Genomic DNA, 22,886 nt, shown 5'->3' with positions numbered 1-22,886 from the left:
CCACCCCCACCCCCAGAGCAGTTTCTCAAGGGCTACCTGAGATGCTGCCTCCTGGGCTTGAAGTCCTAAAAATCCCCACTGAATAAACACAACTCTCAACTTTCAGGTTATGAGCTTTTTTTTTTTTTTTTTAAGTTGGCAAGGCTGTCCTAGAATCACTGAAGTGTCAGAGAGATTCCAGGAAATGGATGTCTGGGAAGGCTTCACTTAAGAAAGTGATGGTTTTGTTAGATTTTCAAGAGGCTTTTTGAGGAGGGCATTCTCCTCCACAGCTCCCAAACCCTAATTTTTAAAAACAAATAAAAGGAAAATGACATTCCAAGCAGAGAAAAACAGCAGGTGGGTAAGGGCCACCTGGGCAGGGGGGATGTCATAAGAGGGACTTGTGTCGGATCAGAGTGAGCCTTGTACGTCATCCTAAGAGCTGGACTCTCTCAGAGTCAAAGGAGAGCCACTGAAGGCCTTGAATGCAGGCACGGAGTGCTCTGATCACCGCTTTATGGCTGAAGACTGGCACAGCGGGGACAGGTGAAGCACAGGCGTCCATGATCAGACCCAAAGGCTCAGGGACGGCGCCCCAGAAAGACCCTTGGGCCAGCTTTTGAAAGTTGCTTCCCTAGGCTGATGAAGGAGGCCGTTGGTAGCTGTGACGAGAGTAGGCAACACAGCAGGGAGGTGGGCCAGGAGGCAGAAGCAAGGAGGCTTGAAAACTGGGGTGAGTGTGGGAACCGTGAACGATTTGTTTTCAAGGGGCAGGTGAGGGAGCAGAGGCCGGAGAAGCACAGGCGGCCCACTCAAGAAGGGCTTTGAATGCTAAGCCAAAGCCTGAAGTGCTGGGGAAGGAACTGAGTTGGTGAGTTTAAAAAGGCTGGAGACTTCTTGCTGGCGGCAAGTTTTTCAGGAAATCTCTTAAACACTCTGAGAACCAATAAATAGGGGTCCTGTGTTTGGTCTGAGCCTGACACCTGAAAGACTAAGAGCCATTGGTCTCCAAGGTCAGCCAAGAGTCTTCTTTATCTCAAATGTGTATCTACCACCTCGAGGCTACACCATGGGCTTCAAGACCACCCTGTCTGTGAAGCAGGGCTAGGAGAGGGCAACAAGCCTTGAGGATGGACTTACTGGATGAGGAGCCTGCCAGCACCCACCTCAGTCCCTGGAAGTCCATCTCCCCCTATTCATTTCTCTACCGTTCGCCGACCACACCCACCATTTCCTACTGGCACCCATACACGCATGCTCAGTCATTTTAGTCGTGTCTCTTTACAATCCCATGCATGGTAGCCCACAAATCTCCACTGTCCATGGGATTTCCCAGGCAAGAATACTAGAGTGGTTTCCATTTCCTCCTCCATGGGATCTTCCCAACCCAGGATCTCAGCCTGAGTCTCCTGCATTGGTAGGCAGATTCTTTACCACTGAGCTACCTGGGAAGCCTATACTGCATCAGAAAACACATATTTGTGCCCTTGTCTGAACTTACTCAGAATCCCCATCCACCATTAACTGAGGCCACCTGCAGTTACAGCTATTTTTGGTTTTCTGCCAGGCATGCAGGAAGCACTAGATGCAATAAATGCATGTTTAAAAAAAAAAAAAGACAAAAAGGTGGAAGGAAAGCAATGAGGGCAAGGTCCTGACTCTCTGGGTACCATCTTTTTTCTTCCCTCATGCATCATATCCCTTGACCATCTCTCACAGACTGGACTCCCCAACCCACCCCATTGGTTTAATTGTATTCAGATCTCATCTCTGCCCCTCTCTCAAACTGGCTCCCCTGGGCATGTTCCCCCAGACCCCACCCTGGGGAGCTTGTTTCCCCATCTGTATCACAGGGTTATCACACCTACCTCACGGAGCTGTCGTTGGACTAAACGACATCAGGGCCTGCCCTGGTGTTTGTTCCCATCTTGCTTTCTGGCCTTTAACCTCAGAATCCCTCCTGGCATCACACACACAACTGCCCCTTAGATCCGGGCTTCAAATGTGATTCCATGGGCTTTTCTACTTAATGTGCCTGAAGTCTGGTCACTTAGACTAACAATGCTGCTGCTAAGTCACTTCAGTCATGTCTGACTCTGTGCGACCCCATAGACAGCAGCCCACCAGGCTTCCCAGTCCCTGGGATTCTCCAGGCAAGAATACTGGAGTGGGTTGTCATTTCCTTCTCCAATCCATGATAAGTGAAAAGTGAAAGTGAAGTCGCTCAGTTGTGTCTGACTCTTAGCGACCCAGTGGACTGCAACCTACCAGGCTCCTCCGTCCATGGGATTTTCCAGGCAAGAGTACTGGAATGGGTTGCCATTGCCTTCTCCGCAGACTAACAATGAGGGGAAAATAAAAGTCAATATAAGGCCTAGATTTGTATATAAACTGATAATTCAACTTAGAGAAGAATTTGGGGAGAACAAGGAGACTGGCAGAGGAAGAGCAGATTTGATCCTTGCAAGCCTAACACCAAGTTCTTTCTAGCCCAGCGCAAACTGCTCGTTCTCTTCCCCGGGGAATGGAGCAGTCCCAAGCATCAAGTGGATCCCAAAGTTCGTCTCAGAGATGTCTATGAAATTATAAGGAATGCTAATTCCTTGAATTCATAGTGAAGTGAAAGTCTCTCAGTCGTGTCCAACTCTTTGAGACCCCACAGACTATACAGTCCATGAAATTCTCCAGGCCAGAATACTGGAGTGGGTAGCTTTTCCCTTCTCCAGGGGATCTTCCCAACCCAGGGATCAAACCCAGGTCTCCCACATTGCAGGTGGATTCTTTACCAACTGAACTACGAGGGAAGCCCAAAAGTACACTAATGCAAATTGGAAATGGGCAAAGGTGAAAATGTCACAGAAGTCCCCCACCCTCAACTGACCAGCAAGCTTCCCCATGTGTCCTGTGACATTTCTGGAAACCAGCTCTCCCACAAGGCACACCCCCCTGCCCCGAGCACTTCCCTTCCCTCTTCCCCTGACCACACAGCCCTTGCAGACAGGATCGATCTCGCGTTTGGGTTTTATTTTTATTTCACAATAAAATAACATGCTGAAATAGGAAACAGGGGTTGAATAAGTATATCGTTCACATCTAGGAAACCAGCTCCTGTTGTCAACAATAAATAAATATTTAAATGGCGAGGAGTTCTTGGCGGGCGCTAAGAGGTTCCCGGCACTTCAAGAGGTAGCATTCGATGGAAAGGGGGAGACAGCCAGGCTGCCAGCTCCTGTGGATTCTCCAGAAGAGGCAGATGTGCAAATGACAATAAATAACAATAGCAACAACACAACAGCAGTAAAAAATAATGTGCCGTGACCATTGTCACAAAACCAACAATATGTTAGGCTTAAATACTTTTCTCCTGGAGGAGCTCCTAGTGCAGAGAGAATGGTGTAGATTTCCCTGGGGGCAAGAGGGGGCTGCCTGGTTGATTCACCTCCCCAGCCCAGCGGGGCAGAAGTCCCACCAGGGAATGGGTGTTTGGTGATGCCCTGGGGTGACAAGCAGGTTCTGATTTCCCCTAGTCCTGCTCTTGCCAGCAGCCTCTCTGCCCATTTCATTCCCAGCTTCTACGGCCTGTCCAAGTTCATCGAGGTCCCTGCCTCGTTTCTCACCAACACCCCAGTGAGTACACCCCTGCAATCCACAGGAAAGAAACACAAAGTCCCCCTTCCATCCTGGGGAAATCTCTTTTTCCGTGTTCTCGTCCTCACAAAGATAAAATATTAGCTTGACTGAAACAGGACTTTCTGGAACTGCCATGAGGTTTGTTTCCCAGGAGCCCTTTCTCCCTCGTTCCACCCTGCCCAGCATAAGGCCTGGACTAAAGCTGCTCACCAAGAGGCCCCACGCCTTGCTCCGGGCAGCTCAGAGCTAAGAGGAGGCACATCCCAGCAAGAGGCTCTCAGCAGGTCCTGCTCACAGTGGACCTGGCGGCACACATGGAGTCAGGGGCCCCCGCAAGAGTCCACCAAGAGCACCCAGGTTCATTTCGCATGAGCAAGACGGCCTGTTTTCAGGGCTCTCTACTGATTTGGAGAGGGGCTTGCAAGCCAGTTTTTGAGGTAAATATCTCATTCAGGGCAAGCATCACATTGGTTCTCTGGCCTTGACAAGACTGCCAGGCTGCTGGACACAGAAGTGTTGAGAAGTGCGAGCTAGGGGACCGCCCCCCCACCAGGTAGCCCAGAGGCTAGTGAGGAGGACAGGACAGGAAGATTCCACCTCCCTGGCTCCCTTCATGCCCAGGACAGTCTGGAAATTAGGAAAACAGGTCAACCGTCCGATAGGCAAAACTGGCTAACCTGGTTGTCTTTCTCTCCCTCATTTTCAAGTTCCCCTTTATCCATGCATTTCGCAAAGCCCCTGGGAATATCCCTTGTCTTGTTGAGAATGGCCAGAGCCAATGAGACTCTTGCACCATCTTTCTTCCCCCCTTGAGAGCCCCACACAACCCTCAGCTTCAGCTCTGGTCCACAGGTCCTAGAAGCGGGGTGACCCTCTCACACGTGGATTCAGTCCCAAGGATCTGGAGGTGAGGGTGTCACCGGGTCAGCTTTTTCCTTCGCTGTCCTCTCTTGCTTTGCAGAACCTGCCACCCCCTCGGGGACAGCACCTCAGGGATGGGTGACTCAATCTCTCTGCCTGGCTGGCTCCTTCCAGGCCCTGAGGCTCAGGTGTGTGAGGGCTCAGCTGGGCTGCCCTTGGACGGGGAGGCAGAGGCGGCCGTGGCTTGGGCAGCCAGGTCCCGGTACGCGGGGGACTTCAGGAAGCGCGGGTAGGAGTCCTTCTCCATTAGGGTTCGTGCCTTCCCCTGAGCCACGTCGAAGCACGTGGCCGTGGCAGCCCGCAGGTTCGTCCTGGTCAGCTCCCTGGTCTCGTGGTCCATGTTCACCTGCGGGAAGGGGGACAAGCACGTGGGTGAGTGGGGAGTCACAGCCAGGGACGCAAGGTGAGGGGCCGGCAGGCCTGGGAGGGCTGGCGGGGGGGCAGTGGAAGGAGCACTGGGTTCTGAACCAGGAACTGCGGGTCTGCTGAGTCGACCATCAATGGGCTTTTCCACTCTGGGCCTGTCCTCACTTCTCCCCTCCACTCTCTCAGAACCACCCAGGAGATGTTACGAATGGGTACAGAGCCACCCTCTTTTCACTGGTTTCTCCGTGACAACCCAGGTTCAAGTCATCACCACCTCTCTCCTAGGCTAGTGCCAGCACCTGCTATCGGGTCTCTCTCCTCCCCTGAACCCCAGAGTCTGTTCTCCACCTAGCAGCCAAGAGATCTTATAAAACACAAGTCAGTTTGCTAGCAGTTCTGCTGTTCCCCATCACGCCAAGAAAAGGCCGACGTGGGTGCTGAGCTGACAAGGCTACCTGGGCCAGCGCCTGGCCACCTGCCACCTGTGTGGCATCACCTCCCACTCTCTCTCCCTCACTCCCTGCTCCAAATGGGCCCACTTGCTGGCCTGTGATCACAAAGGCACCCTCTGGGCTTTGCATTTTCTGTTTCTTGTGTCACATCCTCTGACCCTGTACCCTGGTACTCCCTCTCATAGCCTGCTTTCTTTTTATCAGAGCACAGATCACCCCCTGGCAATATTTATTTAATTGGTTATTGTCATCTTCTCTCATTGGGGCAGAGACTTTGTGTTCACTGCCATATCCTCGATGACTATAAATGTGCCTTGCATGTAACTGGTGCCCAACATATCTTTATGGGAGGTATAAAAATGCTCAGAAAATAAATACAAAGATACAAAGGCAAGCCATTACTACTCTCTCTCCAAGAGGTGGCGCCATATTCCTTATCAAACACGGTGGAGGCCAGAAAGAAGGTTGAAAGGGTCACCAACCACAGACCTGAGTGAGGCAGGTCAGCTGGAGTCAGGTTATCCTACAATGACCTGTCTCCGCAGTTGTGTTAAGTATTCTGAGTCTCTAAAAAGGGCTTAGTTTACAAAACTGGGTGTGGAAGCCAAACCCCTGCCAACCCCTCCAGTCCCGTTGATGACTCTGAGGGGAATGGTACGCAGGGGTGGCCTGGAGCCTGGCTTTTTTGATCTCTAGCCTCCTGTGTCAGATAAGGCCACTCTGCTTCTAAACCTGGCCCTTTCCTTACTGGCCCCTGATCATCCCCAGTTCTCAGCAGGGAAGGAGCATGCAGGGTCTGCAGAATCCCTGGAATGTGTCATGGCTCTGACCTCTTTGGGGGCTTCACTGCAGATGAACTCCTCAAAGATCCGGTGAGCCCGGGATGCCAGCTTGGTAGCAGACCGGAGCTTCTTGAATTCCTCACAGGCCAGCCAGAACTCCAGGTTCTCCTCGCTGAACTCTGTCTTCAGGAAGGCGTGGAAGGCGGCCACTCCATCTGGGTTGCAGGGAGAGAGGAAGAGGCAGGTCAGATAGCGGGGACAGCCAGCCGGGAATAAAAGAAGAAAACACAGCAATTGTAGTTAATGGCTCTATTTTAGGGATGTAATTTTCTCGAACAAGGACCTGCCTTTGTATTCTGGATAGAGGCTGACACACTAGGGGATTATTATTACTACTACTATTATTTTGCCCACGTTCTCAGCATCCTCAGGCTGGCTCTGCGGCACATGGGTACCCATGTGCCACCCATGTGCCATCCACAGACAGACACAACAGACACAACTCACTTTTACTGCTCAGCAGCAAGTCAAATGACTCTTTCCATCCCAGCACGTCTTCTGAGAAGTTTCTGCTAAAAAAGGTGGGGGTGGGGGGAAGGCAAGATTTTAAATTGAAAAACAACAAACTAATACATGGCACAGACCCTAGCCAGAACTCTGAAGCTGTATAATTCACACGGAGGCTTGCTCAGTAAAATTACCAGAGCTGACTCCTCAAACTCCCCAACTTTCTGCTGAGGTTTAGGGAAATGGTTGTGTTTTCTAGAGGACAATCTAGTAACCAGAAACCAAAGCAGGGACCTTCCGGCCCTCAGTAAATATCTAAGGCTGTGTTTTTGCTGTCCAAAATTCCTCCAATTCCCTAACTCTCAGTTTGTTTTGTACACTTTCTCAAGGAAATAAGGGTCTCCTGAATAGAGATTATGCCCACCCGCAACCCCAGAGCCCAGCACAGCACCTACCACAGTTGATGGTCAATATAACAGGGCTTCCCGGTAAACTGCATGCAAGTAGCAGCAGAGTCCAGCGGCCTTGGGCCCTGCCCTTGCCCTGGTCACACATGCAATGGCATCTCCAGATGGGAGAATCTGGTAACTAGACATTCCAACCCTGGGTATCTTTATTTGTTGGTGGACTTAGAAGGCTGGAGCCATCCACCCAGTCACCCATGAGCCAGACAGCCATAGCAGACCAGCAAGAAGTTCCATTACAATCTCTAGGAAGAGGTCACCAAGGTCCACGATGGTATGTCCTAATTTCTCCGAGTATTTTCCTTCTCAGGGCTCTCTTCCTAAATCTGCTTCCTTCCCTCTAGGGCTCCGGGCTGGTCAGCAGGACTTACCCGTCTTTGCTGTGTTTACTGCCCCACTCGAACTTGCCAACACTCCCGGTATCAGAGCCCAGTTCTGACTTATGAAGAAAGATCCCCAGCCGTGTCTTGAATTCTTTGGCTCTGGAAGGCAAAACATGAGCTCGTGAGGATCTCCCCTTGCTCAGCCAGGGCAGAGAGAGTCATGAAGTCCCAGAAGAGCACAGGCTTGTGCTACCCAAATTCCAAGCCTTAGGGCTCCTGGGAACCCATAGCTGTTCCCAGCGCTTACACTTCACCTCTCTCATCAGTATCCTGAGCCCAGAAACAATGAAAGCAATATTTGAGCCGTGACTTGATTGTCTTACAGTTTGGGGGTTTGCAGCGTAGCACACGTGGGCTTTTTCCCCACTTAAGTCACTCTTTTTGTGCCTGGTGATTTAGCAGAAGGCAAGTCAGTACTCTCTAGGCTTGTCACAAATATTTTCGGAGCTGTGTGGAAGCTGATTTCTGCCTTCATCTTTACTTTTTCCTTCCCAGCCACCGGCTCCAGCAAGGATTGGAGTGGGTGTGTAGCTCCCTGGGAAGTGGGGACATCCCTCGCTGAGGGCCTGAAAAACAGTTCCCTGTATTTCCAGGATCAGAGGAGGCCATGCCCTTAGATCTATAACTTAGAATGAAAACCAAGTGCTTAGGAAACTGGGGAAGGCTCAGTTTTGCCTGGTGATGCCACCGCAGTCTTCCTGCAGTAGGTCACCTGAGTAGAACCGCCACTTGCCAGAGGAATAATGGGGAACAGTGGTCCCCCTGCTTCCCTTGGCTTTGCCTTCTCGGTTCCCGTCACCCATCCTTCCCCGAGACTCTAAGAGAGGCATCTGAGAACGTGGAACCAAGTTGACCTCTGCCTGTCAAGTCACTTTCGTCCCGTTCTCCAGACCACCTAGGTCTGCAAGTCTGCCGCTTCCCTCCCTAAGGTTGGTGGGACTTGTTCTTCTTCCCCCAGGCATCTGGACAAGCTGCTCTTACCTCTCCAGGCAGGAGGTGGGGAAGGCGGCCAGGGTCCGACACATGGCTACGGGTGCAGGGCAGCACGTCTAGGTAGCGGGCTCCAGCGGGCACCGCAGAACGCGAAAACGCAGGAAGAGCGGCCAGCGCCCGTCTGGGTTTACTACGCAGGATGCGCGGAGACAGCGGCTTTTATTCCCTTGTAGGGGGCGGAGAGGCTGCGCGCCGCCGACCAATCGGAGAGCGGTACTGAGCGCGGGCGAAGGCGGAGGCGGGGCCTGGAGCTCGACGGGGCGGGGCGCCCAGCCCAGGATGCGCGCTCGCCGGCTGCAACCTTCGCCCCGCGGGGGTGCTCGCGGGGCTGCCCCCTCCTCCGAGCGGCCGCCGGCGTGGGGAGGCAGAAGCGGCAGGGAAGTCACACGGAGACGAGACGCGCGCACCCAGTTTAGTAGGGGGAAAAAAACCGCCTGCCGCTAGTAAAAGCAGGAAACCAACTCAGCGGTGCCAGGAGAATTTGCGTGGGAGTGGTAGACAGCGCGGGTACACCTGGTGTCGATCACAGCTCAAGCCTGAGCCTGTTGGGCCCTAAGGACCCGAGCACACGGTGCAGGCCCGACAGCACAGCATCGTGGTTATACTGATAACTTCCATTTACTGTGTTCTTACCCAGATGGCCTCGGGTCAACCAAATAAGCCCTTTGTCATCATCACCTCATTTTATGATGGAGAAACTTGAGTCAGAACGTTAAAAAGACTTGCCCAAGATCAGAGTTAGAAAGAGCAGACAACGAGTGTGTGTGTTTGGGGGGAGGTGGGTGCTGGCTTTATTGAGCATCTACTATGTACTTGTTACTAAGACTCAGGTTGAATAATTTGCTCAAAGTCACACAGTGAGTGTTCTGCCGGAATTCAAATATGAACTTACTATACTTTTTCTGCTGCTCCTCTCCGAATCCCAACACTTCGGTAACTAATGAATGATCCTGCCTTTAAGCAGTTGTTAGCTAGTTCAGCATCTTCCTCTCTGAGATACAGGTAATAAATGCCCTGCCTCTCTCCCCAGTTTCCTCATTTCCTGATGCTTCCCTTTGGGATTGCTATTAAGAGGCTGCACGTGAGGGCTTCCCTGGTGGCTCAGTGGTAAAGAATCCAACTGCAATGCAATGCAAAACAGGCTGCACCTGAGTGTAAGATCTAGATTTTTCCGTTTCAAATCTGGGCTCCTCCTTTTACTGAGGGAGGCCTGGCATGCTGTGATTCATGGGGTCGCAAAGAGTCGGTCACGCCTGAGCGACTGAAGTGTGAGTGAGTGACCTTAGGCGAGCTTCTTAACCATTCCATGCTTCTGCTTCCTTGTCTCTAGAATAAATCGTGCACTTATTTCATAAAGTTGTTGTGAGGACTAAATACATTTAATTCTTCGTTTGCATTCCCCAGGAAACAGGAAACTCAGTTCCTCTGAGGCAGAGACTTGCTGTGGAGAGTTCTAGGAACTAAGAGGGTGGGAGGGAAACAGTGCTGGGCAGAGGGAGGAAGCAAATGCCGAAGTGGGTCCCAGGGGCTGCTCTGCAGTGGGATGGCCCTTCTGAGCAGTCAGTCCCCCACTGAAGCAAGGGGGCAGGCCTTTGCACCTCATGTCTCTGGTTCATTGGACTACCTCATTTTAAACCAGGCAATTCCCTCTGTCAAGGCAGCAACTGAGAGAGACTGCTGTGAGCCTGCAGCAGCCAGCACCCTGGGGAATGGGGGTCTGGTCCTAGAAGGAAATCTGGGAGACGCAGCACCCGTGACCATACCCAGAAGGTGCTTGGGACAGCGCTCAACTCAGTCAGCACTGAGTCAGCCTTCACTCTCAGATTTACTTAGTAGGGATACAGGGTCGCTAGACAAAAAGGATAAGGCTCAGTAGCACATTTTTTGTGACTCTGGGCGTTTAGGTGTTTATTTCACAAGGGGCATTTGAGAGTTGCTATTTCTCAGTGAGGCCTGGAAGTAAAGGGTTGGAAAAGAGAGGACACGGGAGAAGAGATCTCCCCTGACAGAACCCAGTGAGAAGGCCCAGAAAAGCTGGTCAGGGAGGGAAAGGAGGAAAACCACAGAGGGGAAGAGGGGAGGAAGGCTGTGAAACGGTCGTTGAGGCATCGCTACAGGAAATGATGCCCAAATCAGAACCCCGTGGGGATCTTCTGTCAGAGCAGGTTCCTTTTTTAAGGCAGCGCCTGCGGGAGCTGACCCAGGAAGTCAAAAGCTGATGCACTCTGAAGCCAGAGCTGAGCCCTCCCCAGCCCCCAGCCCATTAGAGGCTTGGTTCATGGAGCACAGGGTTAGAGGCAGCAGTGCCATCTGAGGTGCCAGGTCCACCTGCACGTGGTCTCGCCCACCCTGGCTCTTGTTCTGCCTTTCTCACGAGTCCGGGCCGGACTGGTGTGGGGCAGGGCGACGGGCAAGGCGTGGGAGGAGGCCACAGAAGGAGGCCTTTCTGAACGTCTGCTGCTCAGCACGGCCCTGGGTCCGCATGGCGCATTAACTGGGTTGATGGCTGTTTTCTCACCTGGTGCCGCCCCTGCCCCAGTGCACGCTTTTATCACCCAGCTGCCAAATGGGGACGGGGGTGGTATCTGGGATAGCTTTTCTCCAAGCAATAAAGGCGAGTTTATGCGTGGCTTGAGCCCTTGGTCTTATCCTCGGTAGTGCCACGTTGGAATCAGCCTGGATATGGCCACATGACAACAAGAATAGTGGTTAGGCAGAAAACCTCCTCAAACCTTCCTGTTCTTTCTGTATCCCCGTGAATAGGCCAAAGGAGCTTTTACGTGTCCGTTCTGCAGACAACAAAATGGCAGTGGTTAAGGCACTTAGTTAAGGGCGCTGGAGCTGAAAACAGCTGAACCCTGGGCCCAGTCTCCAGATTCCTGAGCCAGTACTTTTTCATTCAGCAAAGAAAGCAAAAGAGACAAAGGGATTGACGCGCAGCCCGGCGAATCCAGGAGCACAAAGCTCCCTGCTCAAGATGAAGAGCCTCTCCTAGCTCGACCTGCCTCCGGTTGCCATGGTTACCCCTTCACTTTCCAGGCAGAAAGTTTTTGAAGTTCATGGTTTATCCCAAATTCTCTTCCCAGCAGGTGGGTCGGTTCATGTCTGCAATTTCAGTAATGACTAAACAGTTGCTGTCAATCCAGCAAGTTGAATCGCACTGGCTTTGACAGAACCTGACCTCATTTTTGCCCCATGAGCCCAGAGCAGATGCACTCTCTTTAATGGAGACTGTGCAGACACAGCTTTGCACCTGGGTCATCTGGGGTCACGATTCAACATCCACAAGGCCCCAGCCACATGGCCGTCCATCTCTTTCAGCTCTCCCTGACCATTCTTTCCATGGAGACTGAGGTCTAGACAGGACCTTTGTCTACTGGAAGTGGTTACAGGAAATGAAAACACTTTCTTGATTTCTGAAGGACTCTCCAATCCCAGTTCTACTCATTTTTTTTTCAAACTTTTCATTTTGTATTGGGGTATAGCCGATTAACAATGTTGTGGTAATTTCAGGTGGACAGCAGAGGGACTCAGCCATACATATACATGGATCCATTCTCCCCCAACCACTGCCCCACACACACCCATCCAGGCTGGCCCGTGACACTGAGCAGAGCTCCATGGGCTGTACAGTAGGTCCTTGTTGGTTTTCCATTTTAAGTATAGCAGTGTGTACATGACCTTCCCAAACTCCCTAACTATCCCTTCCCCCTGGCAACCATAAGTTCCTCTTCTGAGTCTGTGAGTCTCCTTCTTATTTGTAAGTAAGTGCATTTGTATCATTTCTTGTTTCAGATTCCACATATAAGGGGTGTCATATGATATTTCTCCTCTAACTTACTTCCCTCAGGATGACACTGTCTAGGTCCATCCATGTTGCTGCAAATGGTATTATGTCATTCCTTCTAATGACTGAGGCCAGCTCTCACTTTAAAATTTAGTTTCAGTAAACTAATTTACACAGATTGAGATCCAGCTAGCATGTAGTAAATGCACAGATCTTAAGTGTTCCGCTCAATGAGTTTTGATGAATGTAGACACCCACAGAGCCATCATACACCATATGCCAGCTTGCTGGATGGCATTTTACCTAAGAGCCAATCAAGCTACGGAATACTTTCATCATCCTAGAAACTTTCATGCTCCCAGCCAGCCTCCCACCACGTCCCACATCAGAGGCAAGCACTAGTCTGAGTCCTACAACCATAGGACTTATGTTCCCTCGAGTTTGGTTGTTATTTTTGCAGCCGGGCTCAAGTGCTCTCTCATCTCTAGAACTTGCTCCTCCCTGTGTTGCCCTGAACTCAGAACTGATGCCTAGTCTGTTTGCTCTGTGAGCTCCTGGAGGGCAGGGGTCACGGTCCTGGTCTTTTTATCTTCAGCCCCTGGCAGCATGCCCGGTTTGGTGTGTATTCTGTGAATGTTGGCTGGCTGGCTTCTGTTTCAGCAAAGCTCATAATAGCTAATATTTGTTGATCACTACCTGTGTGCCAGGCCCTGTTCTGTGTGCTTTCTTTCCCCCGAACTATCTTTCAGGTCTCATAATTGCCCCATAAGGCAGGTACTGTCTTGTCGTCATTTTACATTTGAGCAAACCCTGGCAGAGGTGGGTTAAGTCACTTGGCTGCCGTCACACAGCTAGCGAGTGGTCAAGCTGGGTTTTGATCTCAGCCCAAGTCCAGAGCCTGAGTTCCTAACATGCACCATCCCGTCTGTGTGTGATGTTTTCCAGAGCTCAGAATTCATCACTGTGAGGTGAATGAAGCAGAGGCTTGGGAAGAACGTTACCCTTCGTCTTCTGTCTTCCTTAGTTTTCTCTCCCGTATCCCCCTCCTGCCCCTCTTCCTGGCTCCCCATCCCTCCCATCATTCACACTTCCCACCTTTTTTTGTTTTTGCCCTCGGCTGTGTGTCACCACTGGCTCTGGACTTGTCTGCTTCTTCCTTTGTGTGTGCGATTCCCATGTGTGACTGCCGAGGCCCCTTTCTCTGCTAAAGTCCCTCAGCTAACATCTGGGCTTTTATTATCTTTTCAGGAAAACTCATTTCAGCTGCTTTGCCCCGCCTCCCTTCCCAGGGATGCCTCCCCAGCCCTCTTTGCTCATGAGGACCCTGGCTCCTACCTTGGAAAGAACCCAGGTGCGGCTTTCAAGGGAGGCAGATCTCCAGTTCCCAAAGCCTTTGGGCTGTGTGGGGCTTGGGAAGGCCTTTGTTCCCTTCACCCTCCTGCTGGTAGATGGAGCCCCTGGTAGATGCTTTCCGGTGGTTGCGTGCGGCCCGTGGCCCTTCACAGGCCCTGCGCTTGCCATTGCGTGTTACGCTGCACTCAGATGGGCCTGTCTGCCTGGCTGTGACGATTTGCTTTACCCCACACTTCTACCAGACTGCCTGCCTGTCTCTGAATCCTGCACTCTCCCAGTGCCTGGGGTCCCCCTGCAGTGTGCTGTTCTAGACCCCTCCCTGTGGCGCCTGTGCGTGCATGTTGATGCATTCCCTAAAGTACCGAATAAATCAGTGGCCATCGATAAGCCCCATCTCACCCTACTACTCCCAGTTCCAAAATAGGAGGGTTCCTTAAGCACCCTGGGTTTCTGTTTTCCTCTCTTTCACCCTCCCCCTTTGCACTTTTGTCACAAGTGTCATTTTTTCTGAGAGCATCTCACTTCCACTCACTGAATCTTAGAAACGAAGTTTTATCAAATCTGGATTGTTCTCACTTGATAATTTTCCAAGGCCCTAAGAAACCACTTAGAATAAAAGATTTGTTGTTGTTGCTGTTTAGTTGCTAATTTGTGTCTGACTCTTTGCAACTCCATGGACTGCAGCATGCCAGGTTCCTCTGCCCTCCACTATCTCCCGGAGTTTGCTCAAATTCATGTCCATTGAGTCAGTGATGCTACCTAACCATCTGTTCTCTGTCATCCCCTTTAGCCTTCAATCTTTTGCTTCTACTTTTGCCCTCAATCTTTACCATCATCAGGGTCTTTTCCAATAGTCAGCTCTTCACATCAGGTGACCAAAGGATTGGAGCTTCAGCTTTAGCATCAGTCCTTCCAATGAATATTCAGGGTTGATATCCCTCAGAATTGACTGCTTTGCTCTCCTTACAGTCCAAAGAACTCTCAAGAGTCCCCTCCAGCACCACAGCTTGAAAGCATCAATTCTTCAGTGCTCAGCCTTCTTTATAGTCCAACTCTCACATCTATACATGACTACTGGAAAACCCATAGCTTTGGCTACACAGACCTTTGTGGGCAAAACGATGTCTCTGCTTTTTAATATGCTGTCTAGGTTGGTCATAGTTTTACTTCCAAGGATCAAGCGTCTTTTAATTTCATGGCTGCAGTCACCATCTGCACTGATTTTGGAGCCCACGAATATAAAATCTGTCACTATTTCCATTGTTTCCCCATCTATTTGGCATGAAATGATGGGAGCAGATGCCATGATCTTAGTTTTTTGAATGTTGAGTTTCAAGTCAGCCTTTCACTCTCACCAAGAGGCTCTTTAGTTCCTCTTCACTTTCTGCCATTAGAGTAGTATCATCTGAATAATAAAAGATTTGAGGGTGGAAGAAAGTGAGGCCTGGGATTTGCAAATGGCTGAAAAGGGAGGTTTATACTTCCAATTCCCTGTTCTTTTCTGGGCTGAGGAGTGAAGACTTGGTTTCCAGACCTGAGATGTGAGGCAGGTACTGCCCACTGGCTTGTGCATCACTCCAGGCAGGAAACAAGCACTGAGGGAATCTAACAGATGCCTGGTTGGGGAGGAGAGGGAGCCTGACCAACTGGCTCCCTCTATTGTATCCTCCATCCAGGACGGCCACCACTGCTGATAGGTAATGTTCTGGGCAAGAAGGTGCCCTGCTGTCTGGGAAGACTCTGCAAACAGCCTACGTGACACCCTGTCCTACTCTCAAATCGTGTCTGTGTGTGTATTCCCTCCAGGGAAGCTCCCCTGGAGGAGGGCATAGCAACCAACTCCGGTATTCTTGCCTGGAGAATCCCCATGGATAGAGGAACCTGGAGGGTTCCATGGGGTCGCAAAGAGTCAGACACGACTGAGCAACTAAGCACAGCACGCAGGCCACAGACATACACGAGGACCACTCACACAGCAAGCCCTGGCATGTGACTGTCTCAGGCACGTGCAGAGATGTCAGGTCAGAGCTGCAGCGGGTGTGTGTGTGTGTGTGTGTGTGTGTGTGTAGGGGCAGAGGACTGAAAGACTCCCACAGACAAACCTCTACAAGTAGCAGCTTAACTGCCAGTCCACCCACCCTCATCTCTCAGGAAAGCTCAGCACACCAGACTCTCCCTGGTTCTAGGGACACTGTGCATGCCCTCCTTGGTTGGAAAGCTGCCTTTGAGACATGGGTGCTCCCCTCAGGCACTACCTCAGGGTGGCCTGGAACCTTGAACTTGTGCCTAGCGCAGTGTCCAGCCTAATATAGGTATAGTCTTGAAATGCTGGATGGGGAAGGGAGGAATGCATCCCGCTGGACTTGGTGGATGTCTCGGAGATCCACTGTCAACCCAGCCTCCCCAGGCTCTTGGGATCACAAGCATTCTTGGCTGAACTTCAACCAGAGGACTTTCTGGAAATGGGGCACAGACATGCTGGCTTACACAATGACATTTATTATTATGCGCCTCCCAAATATGACCCCCCTGGGGCTTGTAGAATCCCCTAGTGCAGAGAAACCAGCCCAAAGTCAGGGAATGTCTGGACGACATCAGTGATTCCAGAGCCCAGCTTGAGCTGGAAACAGGGCACCAAACACACGGAGACGTGCCATGTCATGATCCTCTGAAGGTCTTCAGTGAGGAAAGCCACCGCACACTCCATCCCCTTCCCCCACTCCTAGGTGTTCCAGAGAGGCAGGTGCTAGGGAGGTGCTGGGTTTGGTAGGAAGAACAGATTTCAGCTGGGTGCAGCCGGCTAACATCTGACCATTTCTTGAAGGAAGGGACATGCCATTTGCAGAGCACTCCATGACCCAGTGGTTTTCCCATGCAGGAGACCAGGTTCGATCCCTGGGTTAGAAAGCTCCCCTGGAGGAGGGCATGGCAACTGACTCCGGTATTCTTGCCTGGAGAATCCCCATGGATAGAGGAGGCTGGCAGGCTACAGTCCATGGGGTCACAAAGAGTCGGACATGACTGAGCCACCAGGCACAGCAAACAGGCCACAGATATACATGAGGACTGCTCACACAGCAAGCCCCGGCATGTGACTGTCTCAGGCACGTGCAGAGATGTCAGGTCAGAGCTGCAGTGGGGGGTTGCCATCTCCTGGAAGTCAGGGAACCTGCCTTCTTTTGAGTCACTGTCCCCGAACCCCCATTTCCATAGGGAGGGTGGGGATGGGATGGAGCGGGGAGGGCTGATTCAGGAGCTCAGAGGAAAAGCAATCTTGTAGCCAAGTGGGAGGCTTGACAAAGCATCAGCACTGCTGTGAGCACTGTAATAAGTGGAGAGGAAACGTGCCTCTTCTACTGTGCCCGCGGCCGCCATGCCCGGAGGGAGGAACGTGGCGGGCTGTGTGAGCCGCTGGAGCCCGAGGCCGGCAGCGGCAGGGTGGGAGGGGAGGGAGGGGGCCCGTGGGAACAGGTGGTCCTTCCACAAGCTCCGTGGCCGTCAGCCCCTGACACAGCAGATGTCCTAGAAACAGGCCCAGGTGGACCGAGGCAAGAGCGCAGCAGGGGGGGTGCGTGATGTTTGGCAGAGAAAGAAATGAGCTCTGCCTAATGGGCCGGCCACATCTGAGCAGGGCAGACACGCGCGGAGCTGTGTGACCGAGCCCTGGAGAGCTGCTCCCCCTCCACTCGCCCTCTGGCTGGGCTGCTTCAGTGTGGGCCACACGAGAACCTGCTGGAGCCGAAGCCCCAGGCTTCCCGAATCCCCCCGCTGCAGCAACGGTGATGACCGTCACTAACGTGAATCCAGCGCTCTCTGTGCCCTGCATTTATGGCTCTCCTCATCTCATCCTCACGCTAACCTGTGCAGAAGGTGCGCTTGCTGTCATTGTCTTACAGATGGGGCAGCCGAGGCGTAGAGAGGCTAACTGCAGAAAGGACAAGAGGGCAGAGCCGTGATCTGATGCCGGGTCACCCACTCGATGGACATGAGTCTGGATGGACTCCGGGAGTTGGTGATGGACAGGAAGGCCTGGCGTGCTGCAGTTCATGGGGTTGCAAAGAGTCGGACACGACTGAACAACTGAACTGACCTGAACACCTGACTCCAGGGCTTCCCAGGTGGTGCTAGTGGTAAAGAACCCACCTGCTAATGCAGGAGACATAAGAGACGCAGGTTCGATCCCAGGGTCAGGAAGATCCCTTGGAGGACGCATGGCAGCTCACCCCAGTATTCTTGCCTGGAGAATCTTCTGGACAAAGGATCCTGACGGGCCGCAGTCTATAAGGTCACGGAGTCGAACACCGCTGAGGTGACTTGGCGCACACACATCTGACTCCAGTATCCATGCAGCGACGCTGCCACTCTGCATAAACCGCCCCATCCTTGCCCCTTCCAGAGCTGCAGAAAGCTCTTTCCCTGCTTTCCAAATGTTCACATCCCCAGCTTCAAGAGGATCCTCATAATGAAGGTTTACCTTCCTTCTCTTAGTTCAATCTGGTCTTCCCTTCTTGGCAACAGGAATACGGCTTTCAGTTTCCAAGGCACAGGTTAGGAGGACCAGCCCGGTCAATCCTGGCACCTTTTGACCTGGAGTCACACATGTCACCTAGATAGAACCTCTATCTAAGACTGGTACTTTCACTCACCCAGCAATTACCTGTGCTAGCCTGGAGTTTGGAATCTCACACACATGAGCTCATTTAATGCTCACTGGGAACCTACAAGGTGGACAGGCCCCTCTCTGGCTGGTCTCCCGCCTCTGTAGCTGTCCCTCTTGTCTTCCATCTGTCCTGCCATAGAGGTGCTGCTTGGCCAGACTCTCTCCTTGTATTTAGCCTCTACCAGAGTTAAGTTGTTTGGCTTCAACCTCTGTCTATATGCTGCTGCACCCCTGGACCCAAACCCATCTCTCGGGCCCTTTCTAGCATTCAAAATCCATATTTCCACCTGCATACCAGGTGTCTTCATACTTATCCAAAACTCACTCAGTACGTACACCATTATGTGTACAGAGGTGACTAGATGAATGGCAGTGATGAATGGCAGTAAAACATCTGTTCAGTTGGTCTTGAGAAAAATCTCTCACCATCAATGACCTTTCTCTTTCACCCTTCTTTTAAAAAAAAAAAAAGATTTTAAAAATACAGGCCATTTTAAAATCTTTCTTGAAACTGTCACAATACTGCTTCTGTTGTTTACATTCTAGGGTTATTTTTTTGGCCAGGAGGCATGTGGGATGTTAGCTCCCCACCCGGAAATCGAGCCTGTTCTCCCCTCCCCCCAAATTGAAAGGCAGAGTTTTAACCACTGGACCACCAGAGAAGTGCCCTTCCTGTTTCCAGCCAGCCTCCAAGTCCCTGTCTAATATCATCTAATCTCCCCTTTCCATCCCCACAGGCACTGTCTACCTTCTCCCATCCTAAACCAGCTTCTCACATCCTACCCATCCTGCCTACTCTGGTACAAGATTAAAAATGTATATATATATATATATTAGAGCATGTCCTCACCCTCTTAAAACCTCCAGTATCTCCCACCCGCACCTGCCCCCTCCCCGGGGCCCCACACTGAAATCCTTAGTGGGACATTCCCCTTCCTCCACAGTCGGTTCAAATCAGTTGCTCCAGCCTCCTCGTCTACCTGCTCCCCAACCACTTCAGCTCTGGTCACATTCCGTAACCTTTGCCCCCAAATGTTCCTCACCTTTCACCCATTTGCCATTACCTGAAATGACCTTCTCCTTTTGTCTGGTGAACTCCTATTCATCCGACAAGACCCAACTCAAAATTCACCTCTCCAAATGCCCTTATTCTTCAAAGACACATGAATGTTTAGGAGTGAGCATCGTGACATCCCTCATCGACTTTGAAATGATTTATCTACATGGCTACCTGCGTGCAGCATGCTAAACCTCTTCAGTCATGTCCAACTCTTTGTGACCCCAAGGACTATAGCCCATGGACAGGTTCCCCTGTCCATGGGATTCTCCAGGCAAGTACACTGGAGCAGGTCGCCATGCCCTTCTCCAGGGGATTGTCCTAACCCAGGGATCAAACCCATATCTCTTATGTCTCCTGCATTGACAGGAGGGTTCTTTACCCCTTTTGCCACCTGGGCCTATATAAATATGTATTTATCCAAGTATCTATATCCATCTGTCTATTAAGAGAGAGGCAGAAAATATGGCAAATGCTAACAGTGGTTGAACCTAGGTGGTGGTTATAATCATCTTCAACTCCTCTATATGCTTGAAAATTTTCCCAATTAACAGTTGGGTGATGAGGACCTAATGTATAGCACAGGAAACTATAGTCAGTATCTTGTAATAACCTATAATGGAGAAAGATCTGAAAAAAACCCAGATACGTGTATATGTGTAACTGAATCAGTTTGCTGCATACCTGAAAGCAACACAACATTGTAAATCAACTGCACTTTAATAATTTAAGTTGAGTGGAAAAGCTACCTCACCTGTCATTTTTTTCCTCATTGTCCCCAACAAAGTGAATTACCCCTTTCACTGTGTTCCGATAACATTCTGTATTTGCCCTTCCCTTTTAACTCAATTGGTGAAGAATCTGCCTGCAGTGCAGGAGACCTAAGTTCGATCCCTGGGTTGGGAAGATCCCCTGGAGAAGGAAATGGGAACCCACTCCAGTATCCTTGCCTGGAAAATCTCATGGAGAAAAGAGCCTGGTAGGCTGCAGTCCACGGGGTCGCAAAGAGTCGGGCACAACTGGGCGACTAACACTTTCCTTACACTGCTGCTGGTGCTAAGTCGCTTCAGTCATGTCTGACTCTGTGTGACCCCATAGACGGAAGCCCACTAGGCTCACCCGTCCCTGGGATTCTCCAGGCAAGAACACTGGAGTGGGTTGCCATTTCCTTCTCCAATGTGTGAAAGTGAAAAGTGAAGTCACTCAGTCGTGCCTGACTCTTAGTGACCACATGGACTGCAGCCTACCAGGCTCCTCCGTCCATGGGATTTTCTAGGCAAGAGTACTGGAGTGGCTTGCCATTGCCTTCTCCGTTCCTTACACTTACTGCATGTTATTGTAATTTTGCATTTAGCAACTTGTCCAGCAGTTGTGAACCTGCAAAAGCAGGGTGGCTGCAACAGTGGGCGCATTCACGAGCATGAATGAACGGCCTCTCCTGTGAGGCTGAGGTTGAGAAGCAAGAAGCCATAAGAAGAATAGGAAGTCCCGGGAATCACCACGAACCAGCCCCCAGGCTTCGTCCTGCATCTCAAGGATGCCGGTGAGCACAGGAAGGTGCCATGATGCAGGGAAAGCTGATAAATAGTCGCTTACTGAATGCAATAAACTGACTCACTGGAAAAGACCCTGACCCTGATGCTGGGAAAGATTGAAGGCAGGAGGAGAAGGGGACGACAGAGGATGAGATGGTTGGATGGCATCACCGACTTGATGGACATAGGTTTGAGTAAACTCCGGGAGTTGGTGATGGACAGGGAGGCCTGGCGTGCTGCAGTCCATGGGGTCGCAAAGAGTCGGACATGACTGAGCGACTGAACTGACTGACTAAATGCAGAACATAGTGTAAAACTGAGGGGATCTAACCTCTGTGACTGGTTCTTGACTAACCAGCTGTGTGGCCGCTGGAGTCACCAACCGCTCTGCGCCTCTGTTTTCTCACTTGCAAACAGGGGGTTACAAAGTCTGTCCCCCCAACAAATGGAGGGGGAGAAGTCTATCACTGTGCTCTGAGAAGTCTAAGATTTACACAAATAATGTGGTGCTCTTTTCATTTCTGTTATTAAAATGAGCAAGCCTTGTTTGTCGTGACCAAGACCAGTGAAGAATTCTGAGTCACTCCCTTTGGGGCAAAGACGGGGGCGGAGCTTCACTTCTGTGAAGGATGGGAATTTCCACACAGTTGGAAGGAATGAGCCCCTGTGGCTTGGGCCTCGTTTCTCCCACCCCCGCTTTCCCTTTCCTCTGACCAATTGACAACTTCTGGGAAACAGAACTGGGAATCTTAAAATAGAGCAGCAAATGTCTGGGCTCCTAGCCCCAGGCTCGGTTGCACCGTCAGTAGACTTGGGCAGCAGACACCGAGAAATGGATGGCTCACGTGTCCTCCAGCCCTCTGTGCCGGAAAGGCCGAGGCCATGGAAAAAGTAACACATGGGTTTTGGAGAAAAGCAGTCATCCAGGAATGTGATGTTTTAGTTGGCTAGAATCCAGCCTATTGGGGTGAAATGTTCTGCCCTGATATTCCTGGATCATCCAAGGCCTGGGGAACTACCCCACCCCCCTGCAAAAGGAGCAGCTCTTCCTGGAAGCAGTGGCCATCCCACTGGCCCCAGCAGGCTGGGGAAAGACAATGAGAGACCTCTGGGGAAAGAGACAGGCATCCATAACTCGGTGGTTTCAGGGAAAGTTGGCTTCCCAGGCTCTGAGCACCCAGGTTTGGGATGCTTATATAACAAAATGCTGGCAGCAGGAAGCACTCAGAAGAGGAGAAAATGCTGAAGGCTGAACCCTTAGTTCCAGACCTGGTAAACTCTCAGCCTAAACCTAGGGAAAGAGCCCTCCCCTGACAGTGAAGTTTAAAGCAATGAGACACAGATCATCAGACCCTGAAAAGCTGTATTGTTACTTGGATTTCTAAGTTCATCCATGAACACGGTATGCTGGGCCATTTCTCAGATGTGCCCTCATTTAATCCTCGCAGCAATTGTATACACAGGAACTGTTATTGTCCCTGCTTTACTGTCGGGGAAGCTGAGACACACAGAGGTCTGAAATCTCACACCAGCAGTGCCACAGTTCAAACCTAGGCAGGCTGGCCCTGGCATCTGCGGGCATAACCAGGATGCTATGCTGAGCAGCTTCCAGAAACCTGGCAGTGAATGGGCCCCAGAGTATGGCACAGGGAGCCCCCAGGCAACTTACATATGGAGGGGGAAAAGAGATGATGAGCTAGCACCAAATCAGTAAAATGATGACGAGCCGTGATGAATGCAATAAAGAAATAGAAAGCAAAGAGGGGACCACTTTAAGTAAGGCAGTCGGAAAGATGTCCTGGTCAAGTTTCCATAGCTAAGGATGGAGATGGACTGTCTCTGACTTAAAGAGGAAAAAAAAATCATTTAAGGGAGTGTGGGGTAGCCCACAGAATTTTCAGGAAGTCTCAAACACAGACAAGAACAAAGGGAGGCTCAGCGGTCAAAAATCCCTCCACAAAACCACGCTGATGGGGATCCAGCAGGTGCCACGGCTGAGGACTAGAGGTCCCAG

General features: G+C 51.2%; 1 protein-coding gene across 2 annotated transcripts; it reads right to left on the bottom strand.

Moving 5' to 3' along the window:
- Nucleotides 1-2,992: 2,992 nt before the first annotated feature.
- RGS16 (regulator of G protein signaling 16) lies at nt 2,993-8,606 on the bottom strand. 2 transcript variants are annotated; one of them, XM_055419131.2, is made up of 5 exons: nt 8,469-8,606; nt 7,476-7,586; nt 6,641-6,705; nt 6,182-6,348; nt 2,993-4,879 (listed from the first exon to the last, which is right to left on the bottom strand). In XM_055419131.2, the coding sequence occupies exons 1-5, from the start codon at nt 8,510-8,512 to the stop codon at nt 4,658-4,660; spliced, it is 609 nt and encodes a 202-aa protein (XP_055275106.2). In that variant the 5' UTR covers nt 8,513-8,606; the 3' UTR covers nt 2,993-4,657. The 2 variants fall into 2 exon arrangements, with proteins under 2 accessions (XP_055275106.2, XP_055275107.2); XM_055419132.2 differs by having other exon boundaries at nt 6,641-6,702.
- Nucleotides 8,607-22,886: the final 14,280 nt, after the last annotated feature.

This window comes from Moschus berezovskii, chromosome 17, assembly GCF_049115385.1.
Source record: "Moschus berezovskii isolate FMDL1 chromosome 17, NW_MosBer_1.0, whole genome shotgun sequence".
Lineage (NCBI taxonomy): Eukaryota > Metazoa > Chordata > Mammalia > Artiodactyla > Moschidae > Moschus > Moschus berezovskii.
This window is presented reverse-complemented; position numbering and strand designations above follow the sequence as displayed.

Bases quoted from the DNA above. Each gene is read 5' to 3' on its own strand.
- RGS16 (XM_055419131.2), bottom strand. From the start codon at position 8,512: ATGTGTCGGACCCTGGCCGCCTTCCCCACCTCCTGCCTGGAGAG. The intron at 7,587-8,468 runs GTAAGAGCAGCT...TTTGCCTTCCAG, and splicing joins CCCACCTCCTGCCTGGAGAG to AGCCAAAGAATTCAAGACAC. The intron at 6,349-6,640 runs GTGAGTTGTGTC...CCTGCAACCCAG, and splicing joins CTTGCTGCTGAGCAGTAAAA to ATGGAGTGGCCGCCTTCCAC.